General features: G+C 34.3%; 1 protein-coding gene across 2 annotated transcripts; it reads right to left on the bottom strand.

The window, feature by feature from the left end:
- Positions 1 to 1,952: 1,952 nt before the first annotated feature.
- LOC113511519 (E3 ubiquitin-protein ligase TM129) lies at positions 1,953 to 13,055 on the bottom strand. Of its 2 annotated transcripts, none has more exons than XM_031907564.2 (5): positions 12,318 to 13,055; positions 11,808 to 11,937; positions 6,691 to 6,945; positions 4,226 to 4,347; positions 1,953 to 3,440 (listed from the first exon to the last, which is right to left on the bottom strand). In XM_031907564.2, the coding sequence occupies exons 1-5, from the start codon at positions 12,512 to 12,514 to the stop codon at positions 3,284 to 3,286; spliced, it is 861 nt and encodes a 286-aa protein (XP_031763424.2). In that variant the 5' UTR covers positions 12,515 to 13,055; the 3' UTR covers positions 1,953 to 3,283. The 2 variants fall into 2 exon arrangements, with proteins under 2 accessions (XP_031763424.2, XP_026750946.2); XM_026895145.3 differs by having other exon boundaries at positions 12,099 to 13,037.
- Between the last annotated feature and the right edge of the window lie 3,014 nt (positions 13,056 to 16,069).

Genomic DNA, 16,069 nt, shown 5'->3' with positions numbered 1-16,069 from the left:
CCGCGTATGGCGACGTCTATGGCGGAAATAAACAATGGCCTCGACAGTGGTGGCAATGCCCCGAGGCCCTCAATCTCAGGAAGCCTCTCGGACTCTGACTTACAAACTATAAATTGAACTAGTGAACATTTTTCGCACATTCGGAATATAAATAAACCAAATTCCAGGAACGTGACTTTAATAATGGCAATTTATTCGAAAAAAAAAATACACGGGAATTCCCAACAAGTCTCGAACATGTTTGTTTAAAATTTGCGGGGAACTCCCCTGTATTCTTAGGCTAGTAGTAGAAACTCAAACCAAGGAGAACGACTATCAATTATGACCTAATGGAATAATCATGTTAAATGCAGGCAACTCAAACAACAGCTTCAATAGTTAGGTTTCTTAGTCGGAGAACATATACGCCAAGTATTAGAATTCTCCAATCAATGTCAATCTTGACAAGGCGGTATTCAAGTGGGCTGGGACGATATACCACTTACTTTGTGTTGGCTATCAAAAAAGCTCTCTCCAATCTGCTACGCAGGTGAAACAAGTTAGTATGTAGTATGGACTTCGTATATACGGGAGTAAGACCAAGCTTCATAGGCGTATTAAAGGGGAAGACGAGATCGGTGGGTCATGCCTATCCCAGGATACGCATGAGTTTTTAACTATGCACAAAGACGTGTCTGAGAGTACATAATGTGCCTTTTTGAAAGGACCAGCCTCTACTGGAAAACAATATTAAATACGCCAATGCCAAGCTGATGTCAGCAGAAATGGAGTCTCAACTCTGATACTCTCCACCAACATCACTCGCAGCTTCAAGCTTGTGTACTCCGAAGTACACCAATTCTGGATGAAGCATAGGAACAACCGCACCAAATCACTATGTAGTATCATCAAAAAACACGCTTACTCCGCTCACACCGATATGTTTCACAAGGTCAAAATTGCGACTAGAAAATCCAAAACCAAAATCTGAATTGTGGAAGATATAAGAAGGAAATCAATCACGGACAAAGACTTTGTGATAACCGCTTCATTCAGTGATTGCGAAAGACGACGTCGTAGGGGAGAGAATCAATTATTCTGTGAAAGAACCCTACATGTTACTCCATTAAACTGAATCAGCAGTGAATGATTTCAAACACAAAGCCAGTGGCGACGATTGTATTGCAGCCAAACTTATCAATTGTCTTGGGAATGTCTAGCTGATGTTCGTTATCAGAGATGAAAAGATGTGTGACTTAGACACAATGAAAGTCTCTGCATACCTGGATTACATGATACTTCACGAAGGAAGTGACACGTAAATCACAGACGCTAAAACAACTATAGAGGAACTAGGAAAGATATGGTGTAACAGGAATATATACCAAACCAAAATCAGACTTATGCGCACCCATATATTCTCTATATCCTTATAGGCCCCTGAAATATGGCCTTGGGAGCCACTTGGGGAAGCTAAAATAAATGCATACGAGATATACGTTATTGTTGGCACAAAATGTTAGGAATCTCATGGACAGAGCGTCACACCAATGCGTCTGTATTGATAGAACTGGAAATCACAACCCGTATACCTACTGTCTGCTTCTAGCGATTGCTTACTCTTCGACCATGAAGCCCGCCGGAAACCAAATAATCTGGACAAATACATAACTGTAGGGTACATGGAGAGTAGAAGGAATAGGGGTATAGTACCAACCCGACAGACTGACTAAATCAAAATTTCCAACATCTAAACGTTGAAATAAGCTAAATATGTTCGATTTTGGTAAAAAATCGATATTAAAAAAATGAAAGGCACTTTTTCTTCATTAATGTAACTTACAATTCAAATAAATTAATATCAAAATTAGAGATTGTAGTTTAAGGATCGAATTTTATTATATATATATATATATATATATATATATATATATATATATATATATATATATATATATATATATATATATATATCGGATTTTTTACAATAGTAAACGTTAATGTAAATAGTTAACGTAATCTAGGAATAATGTTAAAACTTACCTTCGATAGAATGTTACACCTTACAATCATAGACAGAAGTTATAATCTTCAGTTCTAACAACATAATGTAAATATTATTTCATTGAATGTATCCGAGTCAAAGATTTTATATAAAAAAAAATCTTTACAGAGTTTATGATGTACAGTGTATAAAAGCATACAAATAACAAATACATAATGTATACAAAAAATTAAAAACCCTTTACATCTTCCTACGTTAACACATTTTTCGTATACGAACTTCAGTTTTTTAAAATTGGTTGACAAGACCTGGCTTAGTGATGTTTAGTTAAATAAAAATATCGATACCTTTTTTTAAATAATTAAATTATTTATATTTATTAAATTTATCCTTCTTTTCACAAACCACAATAAATGTAAACAATATATTAAAATAAATAATACAAGATACAATATCATTACGATAACTCAGTACATGAGAATCAGTTAATAATTCTCTTTAGATATTTCACGTTTATGTACATAACAAGCAAGGTAGGGCAAATAGAGTAGTTTTTTGGCAGTACAATTGAAAATATAATGGAGACAAAAAATATTGTCTACTTAAAAATACGAAAATTTATGTACTAAGATAAAGAGGGCCTATTGATTTTTATTCAAGCTATTTACAGAGAAAATAGCTGTTTTATAGATATCTCACACAAACTTTGTAAGCTACTTGTATCTGACGCCTGATTTCAGTTCAAAAACAGCAAACGTTAAATGAGTAACTACAACAACAGTAGATTCTAGTAATAGATTGGTAAGTATCAAGTTATAAATCATTATAATAACAAAATATTAATGTCGTAGTCAATTCTCAATGAATATAAAAAACGAGAATTCATTTCCTTACAATTAAAAAAAAACAGATTTTATTGAGATCCGGCCTTCTAAAATTGTTCAATGTTCCGACAGCACTAAATTAATTCATTATAAAAAACCCTGTTAACGGGTGCTGAGACGAAGTGAGTGAAGCTGGACAAATAGAGTTGGACAACTAGACTGGACACTGTTCCTGCGTACTCGCAGACACTTGGCATCGGACGTCCGGCGCGCGGACCACGCGTTGAGTAAGCAGAAGGGCGCGCGGCATACGGGGCATGTGTAGCAGCCAGCCGGCCACTGCCCTCGCGGAGCCGCGGACACTAGACGTGGGTCGAGCGGCACGCGGGGCACGCGTCGTGCCGGCAGGAGGGCGAGTGGCGCACGGGGCAAATGCAGCGGCCAGCCACACACCGCTCCTGCGCGGTCGCGTATGCTAGACGTCGGGCGTGCGCCGCGCGGGGCACACGTCCAGCAGGCAAAAGGGCGCGCGGCACACGGGGCACGTGCAGCGGCCCGCCAGCCACTGCTCCTGCGGGCCTGCCGCCCTCGTCGCCCACCACCGCCCTATGCACGCCGCGCACCACAGCACCCTGTATGCCCCACATGTTTAACTGACGTTACTGTATTAGTTGCAGCCCGCAACTTAGGGAAGGAAAGGAACTGTTAGCAATGGAGTTTGACAGCCCCATTGCTAACAATACACCCTATTAGGTCGACCTCTATGTGGTTGCCCCTGGAAACCATCCTGAACAATTCTTGTTGAATTCGTCACGATGGGCTAACTGACCTGCTCCATTTTCACCTATCACACTGGTGCACCGCCAGTGTATACCGATAGCGCGGGCAGGGTTACCATTCCATTGTCACCCATTAAAAAAAAGCCCGCAACTTAGGGTCGTGTGACTTAAAAAGTAACCATCCGATTAATATGAGAAATTTCGATATATCCTTGAAAAACTATAGTAAGTGCCGTACTATCACACCGATCGCTCGGCTCTTGAGGAACTAGGCGACGAACACCTGGGGACACAACCCCGATAGATTAATGATCCCCACCAGGAATTAAAATCGGGACCTCATTTGAGTAAAGCGACGTCAGCTTACCGCTGCGTTACGGATGTCATCATGGGGTAATTCGTAACATGAGCCAATGGAAGCCCATTGGCTTATGTTTAACTCAATCAAAGATTATCATAAAAAAGCAATTGACGCTACGATTCGTTCATTATGTACAAGTGAATAGTTTTAGATCGAGATCTTAAGATGCTCTGACTGAACACAAACCTAAAGTTAAAGGAATTTACATAAATACACAAACTTTACAATAAATATCCTCCTTTTCTAAATAACTGTTTATAAACAAGAAGTAACTAACCTGCAGTTACACTGTTGGCATTGCTGTGGCCCGCCCTCTAAATGCGGTGGAGGTGCCAAACATCGGCGCGTGATCTTTACGTCCGCTGGAAACTGCATACAACCGATGCACTGTTCTATTTCCTACATTAAAAGAACTAAATAAAATATTCCGTTTTTGTTTTAATTTCAATATACTAAAGTATCACTTAGGAATTTGCTTTTAACTAGTTATTTACACATTACTTCATAAGTAAAAAAAAAAAACATTGAAATGAAATAGAGCACTTGTAAATAGCATATCATAATAAAACATATTCCAGATTTTAAATTACATCTTCAAGAACACAAGCGTGAAAATCGTTTAACTTGACACAGTAAATTTTACGTGATATCGGAACAAACATACAGAATTTCTAAAAGTAGTCTTTGACTAGTACTGCTGTTATAAGACTCCTCATTTATCCTCTCAATTCTTATTAAATATATAATACCATGTACAGACATCGTTTATTATATTAATAAGATAGAAAAAAAAAAAAACAAGAAATATATATAAGTAACTAACCTAGAGAGCATTTAATTATCAAGGTCCACTGTCGATAATAAAATTGTCGATAGTTTGACAACACTAATGCGTACGTAAAGCAGTGACGTTTGTCAATCTCCCGCAATTATTAAAAAAAAAATGGCATTTTCATCTTTTTGAATTTAGAATTCGAAAATAAAAGAATGTTTGTTGTCGAATAGTTTTATTATATCGTTTATGCAAAGGTCTTTGCATGTTTTCATTTTTACAACCGTCTAGACAAGTCGGTTGTAAAAATGGAAATGTCTAAGGAAAATTTGCGTGCGATAATTTTCTACAACTTTCAAATGGGATTATCGCGACTTTAGTGCTTTGAGAAGATCACTTGTGTGTTTAGTGATGCAGCACCATGTCTTAGGACTGTAAAGCTGGTACTTAGAATTTCAACGTGGGCACTCTAGCCTCATGATAAGCCACGTGAAGATCGTTTAAAAACCGCCATGACGCACGAGAATATCGAAGCCGTGTGGCAGATAATCCTCGAAGATCGTCATGTGTCACATGTGATGAGTACCGTGATAGGTGCAATGACTTCGTACAGAATTTTTAGGACAGTATGTCTAAAAAATCCTACACGAAGAACTTGGCGTAAGAAAGTTGATCTCACGTTGGATACCACATTTTCTTAGTGACGACCAAAAAATAGCCTGTGTTAGTTGGTGTCACAAAACTCCGCAGCAAAACCGAGGAGAGTCAAAGCATGTTTATAATATGGTTAGTGGTGACGAGTCTTGGATATATGCTTACAATCCAGATTTTAACCAGAAGTCAACTGTTTGGGTCTTCTAGGATAAGCCAAAAGTGACAAGTCGTACGCTCACGGAGCTCTTCAAAAAAAAGTGGTTGCCTCGTTTGTGGCAAAGAGTGGTCACATCGCCACTATTATACTAGCAGATCGCAAGATGGTTACCGCTGACTGGTATACCACTGTTTTTTTGCCACAAGTCATCACCGAGTTTCGAAAAAACAATTCAATACTGCACCATGACAATGCAAGTTCGCACACCGCCCGCCAAACAAAGATGTTTTTGAGCACCCAAAATGTCGAAATTTTAGATCTGCCTTATAGCCATGACTTAAGCCCTAACGATTTTTTTACGTTCCCCAAAATTAAGCAGTCTTCGTGGTCAACGTTTCAGCTCACCCGAAGAAGCTGTTGACGCATACAAATCGGTCATTTTGACTACCTTCACTTTGGAGTGAAATAAATGTTTTAAAAACTGGTTTGAACACATGCAAAAAAGTATTAAATATCGCGGAGAATTCTTTGAAAAACAATAAATGGTAACAATCTATTAGATTGTCTGTACTTATTTCAAACGACACAACTTAAAAGGCAGCCCTCGTATTACAAACGCCACCCCGAAAACATTAGATGGCTTACGCTACGAATGACCCAAATTCATATAAATAATGTGGCAGTTACTTTACATTGTGAACATTAGAGTTTCCACAGACGGGAAACATTGTCCACGCAGTACAAAATTACCAGGTACATGAAAATATGAGTATGAAACAGAATGCTCAAACAAGAAGTAACAAACATCAAAATATTATAATCTTTCAAATTTATAATATTAATAGAATTATAAAAACTACAAGTTTTCCTAATCAGTTCATCGTATCATGATCACATCACAGCCATTAACTGTCTACTGCTGAACATAGGCTTTTTTGCCCATAAATGCCACGCTTGACAAGCAGATTGGCAACTGCAATTAGGCTCTGGTGATGTTTGAAGAAGGATGCTGCTACCTCTCTCTATCTTTAAGTTCCCTTAGTCGCCTCTTACGACACCCACGGGACAAGGAGTGGTTCATTCTTTGTGGGGACACATGGCAAAGTTAGTTAATAGTTATAAAACAAATAAAAAAAAATAAAGTAACAGAAGCACTTACCTGGTCAACATAATAAATAGGATTCTGTTCAATATGCTGCTTGAACACTGTGACAAATCTCTCAATCAGCGTGGGCAAGAGAGATATGTGCTCGGGCACCCTTACGGGGTGGGCCAGCCTCTGCTGCAGGTCCCTCAGAGCTGTTGTCGACATACGAAACATGAAGCGCTCCACTTCGTCAACAGATGGAATAGCTTCTATATTCACATATTGAATTTCATCTTCTCCCGATGGTGTGAGGTTATGATTGTCCGTCTAGTAGATTAATAACAAATTAATTGATTATTAATTAATTAATTATATAATAATAAAAAAATAACAAGATATCCCTCTTTCCAGTTGGAAACACAGAAGACAATGAGCATATTAAGAAATCATAGTACACAGTAATTCCCATTTCTCCTTGACCTACCTTTAAGCATACAAATGCTATTTTCTGCAAAGATCATCTGAGACCTAATAAAGTACCTATTAATAGTAGTAAGAAGTTAAAAAAATATGTAAAATTAAATAAATTTATTCGAAAATCAGAAAATTTAGTGAAAAGTCATAAAAAGTGTTTAAAATCAATTATTACTAGGAAGCAAAAAATTGACTTATCAATAGAATTAAATAATTGTAAAGAAAAAATATATAACAAAGATTTAGAAATAGATGAATTATCACAAAAAATTAAACTATTAGAGAACTCGTTGTCCAATTTAACTTTGAAATACGAATCAGCTAAGAATGAAATACATGAATATTCTGATCAGTTAGATAATTTAATAAAATTGGGTAACTACAAAATGGAGCGGTTTGTTTCTCTTACGGATAGATGTCACTGTAATTCACCAGAGTCTGATAACTATATCCAACCGTCCCACCATAATCAGTTGAACATTGATATCTCATCCGTCACGGAACCAGACGTTTCATGTTTACCCACACGAAACAGTACAAAAGTAAATAAATGCAGCACTGTACATGAAACCATCAGGAGAACAATTGTTTATTCAGATGAATTTGGCAAGGATTTAGGTAGTTTATTATCGAACTGCCTCTCGCAACAAGTAATAAATAATTGTTTTCCGGGATCAGGTATATATAAGATTATAAAAAATATAGAAAATGAAAAATATGATATTCACACGACCCTAGTAATAGCGTTAGGGAATTGTTTGCATATGCGTAAATCTGATATAGTTAATTTAATAAAATCATTATATAATATAGTGGAGCTTGGTATAGGTAAAATATTATTATGCGCATTTCCCTACTCTCAATCCCTGACTAATGAACAGAATAAGTTCATTTATAGTATAAATAATTTAATTTATTCGATGACATATCATTGTAATGATATATTTTATTTTGAAAGTAACAAATTTGTTACAAATTATTATATGACGGGAGGTAATTTTTATCTTCCTAAAAAACAAAAAAAGACTATTGCTAGTTTACTAGCGTATAACATTTATGATCCCATTATAAGTAGTATAACGGGTTTAATTAGTAATATTAGTAATTATACTAATAATGTGACATGTGTTAATTTAAACTAACATCTACGACATTGGTTAAGCCACAGGATATGGTCATTATTCATCAAAATATTCGTGGCTTCTCCAGCAAAGAATTAGAATTAAGTCTTTTCTTAGAATCTAACAATGTACGGGTGTTATGTCTGACAGAACATTGGCTTAAACAATATGAAATAATTTGTCCTTTTGAACATTATAATATAGCTAGTTTTTTTGCTAGGAACAATGCCATTCATGGCGGGTCAATTATTATTTTAAAAAATGATGTAGAATATAAAAACCGTCAAGACATTGTAAATATTTCTATTGAGCAAACAATTGAACTATCTTGCGTAGAATTAGTTACTTGTATAATAATTTGCGTTTATCGTCCGCCAGCGGCTTGTTTTGATTCTTTTGAACTGGCTATGGAGGAAGCATTGAGACGAGTCGCACGGAGGAATAAAACATTATTTGTATGTGGCGATTTTAATGTTGATTTATTATCGGAATGCTCAATAAGCTTAAGATTGATTAACTTATTTAAATCATTTAATTTGCACAATCTTTTTTTAGAACCCACTAGGGTCGCAGGAAATTCTGCCACTTGTATAGATAATGTTTTTTGTAATTGTGAAGTAAAGGTGAAAATGAATTTCGACTGTCTTGGATCTGATCATTACGGACAAAAAGTTATAATTGAAACTAAGGGATCCAAAGGGACTCAAACAATTACATGCAGACAAATAACACAAAAGAATTTGGCACGTTTTAAAAATAAAATTGAACATAAAATATCTAGTGTCATAGTACCTCAATATGACCCGGACATTGTATGTGAACATATTTTTAATTTAATTGAACATGAAGCTAGCAGTGAATTTAAAACAAAAACATTTTCAACTAGTGTAAAATCAAAGTTTTGTGACTGGGCCACGTTTGGTATTTATAAGTCTAGGGCTAATCTTTACGAACTTTACGAAAAACGAAGCTATATATCCGATCCCTTATTTCATGAACATGTAAAATCTTATTCGAAAATATTTAAAAAGGTTTGTCATACAGCTAAGTCTCTTTATTTAGGTAAAATAATAACTAAATCTAAAGATAAAATAAAAGCCACTTGGAAAGTAATAAATAGCGAAACTGGAAAAGTTAATTTTCAAAATAGCAAAATAGCTTTAAATATTAATAACAAATTGGTAAATTCCGACACAGAGGTCGCGCATACATTCGAATCTTATTTTACTAATATTCCATTAATTACGACACAGGCTCTAAAATCTTCCCCGTCTGCTGCTGAAACTTTACTAACAGACAATGTTAGCAAGTCATCAGCTGTATTTAACTTTAGACATACATCATCAGTAGAAATAATGAAAATATTCAAACAACTTAATAATAAAAAAACAGAGGATCTATGGGGTATATCTGTTAAAATACTGGATAGTATAATGGAAATTATTGCGCCCTCTCTTGCTTTTATTTTCAATAAATGTATAGATGAAGGTAAATTTCCTAACATAATGAAAATTAGTAAAATCATACCGCTTTTTAAATCTGGAGATAGGAGTGACCCAATAAATTATAGACCTATATCCATACTCCCAGCACTCAGTAAAATTTTTGAAAAAATAATCCTTATGCAACTTGTCAATTATTTCAATTTAAATAATTTAATCCACAATAGTCAATTCGGTTTTTCCAAAGGTCGTTCAACTACAGACGCAGGTGCAGAGTTGCTTAGACACGTATTTGCTGCATGGGAAACTAAAATGGATGTGATAGGTGTTTTTTGTGACCTTTCTAAGGCTTTTGATTGCGTTGATCATAATACATTGCTAAAAAAACTTGCTTTTTATGGCGTCAAAGACAATGCTTTAAATTTAATAAAATCTTATCTATCTGATAGAATACAGAAAGTGAAGATTAGCAACGCTACGTCTGACGGGTCACTTGTGCAAATGGGTGTACCTCAAGGATCTATTCTCGGTCCATTTTTATTCCTAATTTACATTAATGATCTCCCATATGCCATGCAGGATAGATGCGGCATAGTATTGTTTGCAGACGATACTTCATTGATTTTTAAAGTTAATAGAATGACTAATAATTATGACGATGTAAATAGTGCTTTGCGGCGTCTCCTGCACTGGTTTACAACTAACAATCTTATGTTAAACGCTAAAAAAACAAAATGTGTTAATTTCTCTCTATCTAAAAGTTTTAATACTAATTGCAATATTAAATTAAATGACGAATCTCTCGAATTTATAGAATCTACTGTCTTTCTAGGAATCACACTAGATAGTAAAACTCAATGGGGTGCACAAATTCAAAGCCTTGCAGCGAAACTAAGTTCAGCAGCTTTTGCCGTGCGTAAAGTTAGACAGTACACTGATACTGATACTGCTAGATTAGTCTATTTTAGTTATTTTCATAGTTTACTCTCTTATGGAATATTACTATGGGGAAAAGCGGCAGATATTAAGAATATATTCATATTACAAAAACGTGCCGTTCGAGCGATCTACTGTATGAAGAGTCGTGACTCATTAAGAGAGAAATTCAAAGAGGCAAATATTCTCACCGTTGCTTCTCAATTTATATATTCAAATATTCTATATGTTCATAAAAATCTTGACTTATTTCCAAAAAACAGCAATATTCATAATATTAATACTAGATTTAAAGACAAACTTGCTGTCCCCAAGTATCGTTTAGAAAAAGTTAATAGGTCTTTTATGGGAATAGGTATAAAAATTTACAATAAGATACCAAAGGATATGTTGGAATTACCCTTAAATAAATTCAAAACATCTGTTAAATCATATTTACTGAGCAAAGCCTATTACTCACTAAACGATTACTTGAATGACGAGTGTGCATGGCAATAGTTGTTCATGCACTGAATTTTCATTTAATGTTAGACATAGACACCTATATAAATATACATTGTAAATAAACTGGCTTTAAAAAAAAAGTAATTCAATTGAGTTTCTTGCCAGTTCTTCTCAATTGGATCTATATACCGAACTGGACGGTAGGGTAAATATAAAATTATAATGTACAAATTTGACGTTCATAAGCGGCTAAAATGTCCTACATGAATAAATGATTTTTGAATTTGAATTTGAATTTGAGAAGCTACACAACATTTCCAAAATTTCATTATTTTGGAAGTGTACTTGCTTCTTTAAAAAAATATATTTTGTAACCTGTTTTTATCGCTATGGAACCCATATTCTGAAAATTTTAATTTTGTATTCTATTGGTTTTTTTTTAATATATTTTATGAACTGTCTGTACAGTAATATGTTTAGATAATTTTTTTTTTTTTTATATTAGAGAGATATTCTATAACCTAGTTCAGTTTATACTATAAGCATAGAAGATTACTTGCCAATGGGAGGTAGACAACTGGCTCTTTAATTAAAACTTATCTTAGACATACCTTTCCCTATAGCTGAAAGGTACCCTCCCGAACATGGGGTGGACATCACATACAGCAATAGTACAGAATTTTCACCCATTAAACAACCAGACAATTCTCTTACCTTATATATATAAAGTATTAAAAATAAAATAACAAATGGAACAGGCATAGATACTTACAGCAGTAGCCACAAGTGTGCAGTCTTCCTGCTTCACAATATTTAACTTGTATTGTGACACTTTTATCAGCCAAGTTTCAGTGGCTACAAATTTACTTGTAGCTGTTAATGGTACGGACACTTTATCAACACTGAAAACATAAACTATTATTTAATAAATATAATATAATGAGGTTAGATATTTTAAATTCTCTTAGTGGTTATTAGAGACTAGAAATTTATACTTTATAATTAAAAAAAAGTATATTACAGATACTTTATACAGGTTATACAGGGAAAAAAGATTTCTAACCTTCTAAATTCAATATTAAGGCTGTTGGCCACCACTCGCCAATCTTGTCCAGTAGAGGCATAATATAGCAGCGACCTCACAGCGGGATGTTTGGTACTGTTGTATTCCCACCAACACAGTATCTTATAGCACATCATTATTGGTAACATAGCTGTTCCCACAGCCGCCGACAACATCCACGGCCCTCGCTCGCCCCCGCACCACAAACAAATTACATACCCAAATGGTAATGTAGAATGTATTAGTGCAGTTATCGTTATCCTCTTCATATGATATCCAATAAAGTTCGTATTTTCCGAACCCAAATAATTTTCAAATAGCTGAGCGATGGTGAATCCAGCTGATACGAATTCCGTGGGTGGATATATCACACAAATTGAAAATAATACGTAAAATAATGTTAGTAGCACGTCCATTTTTGAAAATATAGTAGTTACTCTAAAAATTATTTAAAATTAATTCCTGAAAATTAAGTATACTAGTAATGAGTAAAAGTTTAATCTCCGTATTTAACACCGCCTCCTAAACCAAAACAAAGGACGATCTGACAAGTGGCAAACGAATCATTATCGATTCCCCAGTGTGCCATCCGATAGAATAAAACGTTGGATATAGCTATCTCATTCTGTTTCCTAAATTAACAAGTGATAACGATTCCATATAGTGGCGGAAAATCTTCTTTAATTTTATTAACGTGTAAATGTTGTATTTATTAGAAAAAGAAAACGCCTTTCAAAAACGTCATTACTTATTTTTTTTGTAAAAAGCCAAAGCATCATCCCAAACTCCTTTATACCTACATCGAAGAATCTCATGGCCAAGTGATATACTTATAATTCGTAATTATTACTTACATTTATACATGAAAAAGAAAAGCTTTGACATCGACAATGTACCAAAATAAATTAATTTAAAAAAAATCTTATAATATTTGTAAATTGAGAAGAATACCAAAATGAAAGTTTAATTATTATTAAATTTTATTTAGAGTAGTGTCTTAACTGACAATTTTTACAGCAGTTCTTCATCGCTTGTATCCTGTAAAAATGTGATTCCCTCTATTCTGTCACATTGTTCTCGCCTGTCTTTTTAAAACTGTATTTCTACGCGGCATTTTTACAATACTAACCTAACAATTAAACTAACAATAATAGCATTATTAAATATAACTAACCTAAACTACCTACCTAATTAATAACCTAACACGAAAATAATAACATATGAACTAACCTAATATTACAAAAGTTCGAGAAGAAACATTAATCTACAAAAAAAAAGACACTGATAATGATAAACCACTAAATAACTTCTGGACGTGACTGTATTTTTAATAGAATGAGCGAGACATACGACTAGACTCGGGGTCGCGTCTAAATGGTTTGTATCGTTATTGACTCATTGCGCAGTCATTTGTTGCTAACTTCACAAACACAATATCTCGTTGCGGGCACTGTACCCAGCTTTTGGCCCTGGGGGTGAACAAGTCAGATTGTCAAGTCAAGACAGATATGAGAATTGTCGATAATCCCAAGCTCACAAGCGGTATCGAACCCTTAAGTCTTAGGAGAGATTTTGCTTCACTCTGCGTGTTCTACTGCCTGTACAATGGATTGTGCTCAGAGGAATTGTTCAATATGATGCCCAAAGCCACTTTCTACCATCGTACGGCTCGCCATCGACAGGGAGTTCATCCTCATGTCCTACAGCCTCAATGGTCGCTTACTGCGCAGTTTCAGAGATGTCTCCTCCCACGAACACTCAGGTTATGGAATGAGCTCCCTGCCGAGGTTTTCCCAAGAGACTACAGCATGGGGTTCTTCAAAAGGGGGATAAAGAGGTTTCTTTAGGGTCGACAACGCACGCGTAATGCCTCTGGTATTGCAGGTGTTCATAGGGTACGGTAACCACTTACCATCAGGTGGACCGTATGCTTGTTTGCCACCTCAGTGGTATAAAAAAAATTTATGACGATTGTAGTATGTGGTATGATCAAAAGCTAACACGTATTAAAATGAAAGTTATAACAATTATATACAATTTTCGAGGGGGGAGAGGCAGCTGACTTCCCCTGCCCCTCCCAACCCTAAGTAAACCCATGGGTGTATTACTTCAACTTTTAGATATCAGAGATTGTGAGTTCTTATGTAGCCGACACCAATTTTTATACTAATTTGAATTTCCGATTAAATTTTTGGTGAGGGGCAGTACCAATAACAAATTTAATCGATTAACCCAACTTGGTAAAATTAATATGATGCTTAATTATTATTGATAAATGAATAAATTATTTTGTTTACCCTTTAAGGGATTATAGTCGTGAGCAATATGTATTTTTCTATACAATTTTTTAAAATAATATAATAGTCATTTATAAAAATAAAATATTATTGCGGGGAGAGGGGGGGGGGGGGAGGGGGAGAAGCGATAGTTAGTAACGAGACTAATAGCCCCATTGATAGTAATATATCCTAACAGGTCGATCTCCACGCGGTATCCTCAAGAAACCATCGTAGTTAATTTTTGTTTAATTCATTTCGATGCTTTCATCCTCACCTATCATTCCTTACTGGCCTACGCCCTATCAGCGTACATTATTCCATTTTCACATCTAAAAAAGAAACATATATATGCAAATAATAATGATAACAAACAAGCGTCATCGACATAGAAAAATATTAAAATTATTCGTTAACAATAACAATAAACATATATTTAATTTTTTCTTTTATTTAACAAGAAACAACAGAGGTTTCTTGTCGGTCCGTAGAAGAAAACCATTTTAACGTCATGTTTAATTTACGTAAAATTTTTATCTATTTTAAATTTTATTTTTATATCTAATTAAAGTGTAAACAAAAAATAAACAATGTTAAAATTAATAACATTAGGAATAAAGTCATATTAGTACTTACGTATCGAATATTGAAGACAAGAATTGCTTTAAAAAATTATTGGCGCTTTCTTTTTTCAAATCAGTAAAAAATATCACATGATTTATATTTTTTTTTTATTGACATTATGATGAATAAATATAGATGGAGTGATTTCTGATTATTTTTTTTTGTTACTATAAAATTAAATAAAATTAAAAAAATATTACAAAGGAATTATTTTCACTATTTAAAGCGTGCATGTACACTAACCCCCTTATACATAAAAACTAAAGCTTACTACAAAACTACTTTAAGTATTAGTGTTTACTCATTTTCTTTTAAATTGAATTTAGTACAAAAGAAAAAGATAAAATTAAAATAGGTTTATAAGAGATTTGATACTTTTATTAATAAGGAGATAACTTTATTAACTTATTTGTTTTTCGTTTAAACGCTCATTTCTAATTCCATAGATAGATTCGTTTGCTACTTGTCTGGATTTGTAAAAACCCTGATCAGACTATGTTTAAACATAGCATGAGGCTTGGATAATACAAACTGTATATAATAGCAATATTTATCAAATTTTAAAGTTCTATACATCGAGCTGTAGGTTAACTGTATATATTTAATATAATACAAGCGACACAACTACACTCGACACTGTCCTGCGGCCAACTGTGACTGCGGAGATTATAGATTAGAGATGAGCATTTAAACGAAAAGTACTTAAATAAGTTTGTTTAATAAAGTAAATGTAAAACACGCACTAAATAGTAAGTATATTTCGTTTGTAAATTATATTTTAATAATTTTATTTACTAATTGATACTACGTCGAGAAAAAAAAAATGTTATTCATAGATCATACTAAAAAAGTATATACTGTAATGGGGTGGTCGAACGAATTTTTCTATTGATTGCCATTATGGTGAATAACCGTCGCATATTAGAATCCTGTCACGTTAAATTTATTAATTTTGCTTTTTGTTACAAGGGTGGATAGATGATAGGTGGCTGGGTTTGTGCTTGATTTTATGTTATCTGATGGTAAATGATCTAGGATAAAGTGCGCTTATTTTGAAGATACTTATTTAAC

This window comes from Galleria mellonella, unplaced genomic scaffold (assembly GCF_026898425.1).
Source record: "Galleria mellonella isolate WM207_F2 unplaced genomic scaffold, CSIRO_AGI_GalMel_v1 utg270, whole genome shotgun sequence".
NCBI lineage: Eukaryota > Metazoa > Arthropoda > Insecta > Lepidoptera > Pyralidae > Galleria > Galleria mellonella.
The sequence above is the reverse complement of the archived record's forward strand: the minus strand, read 5'-3'. Positions and strand labels throughout refer to the sequence as shown.

What these genes read in the sequence shown, in the direction of transcription:
- LOC113511519 (XM_026895145.3), bottom strand. Translation starts at nt 12,514, where the DNA reads ATGGACGTGCTACTAACATTATTTTACGTATTATTTTCAATTTGTGTG. An exon ending in GCACACTTGTGGCTACTGCT is followed by an intron (nt 6,946 to 11,807) that starts GTAAGTATCTAT and finishes TTAATCTACTAG; the next exon opens with ACGGACAATCATAACCTCAC. An exon ending in CTATTTATTATGTTGACCAG is followed by an intron (nt 4,348 to 6,690) that starts GTAAGTGCTTCT and finishes CTTTTAATGTAG; the next exon opens with GAAATAGAACAGTGCATCGG.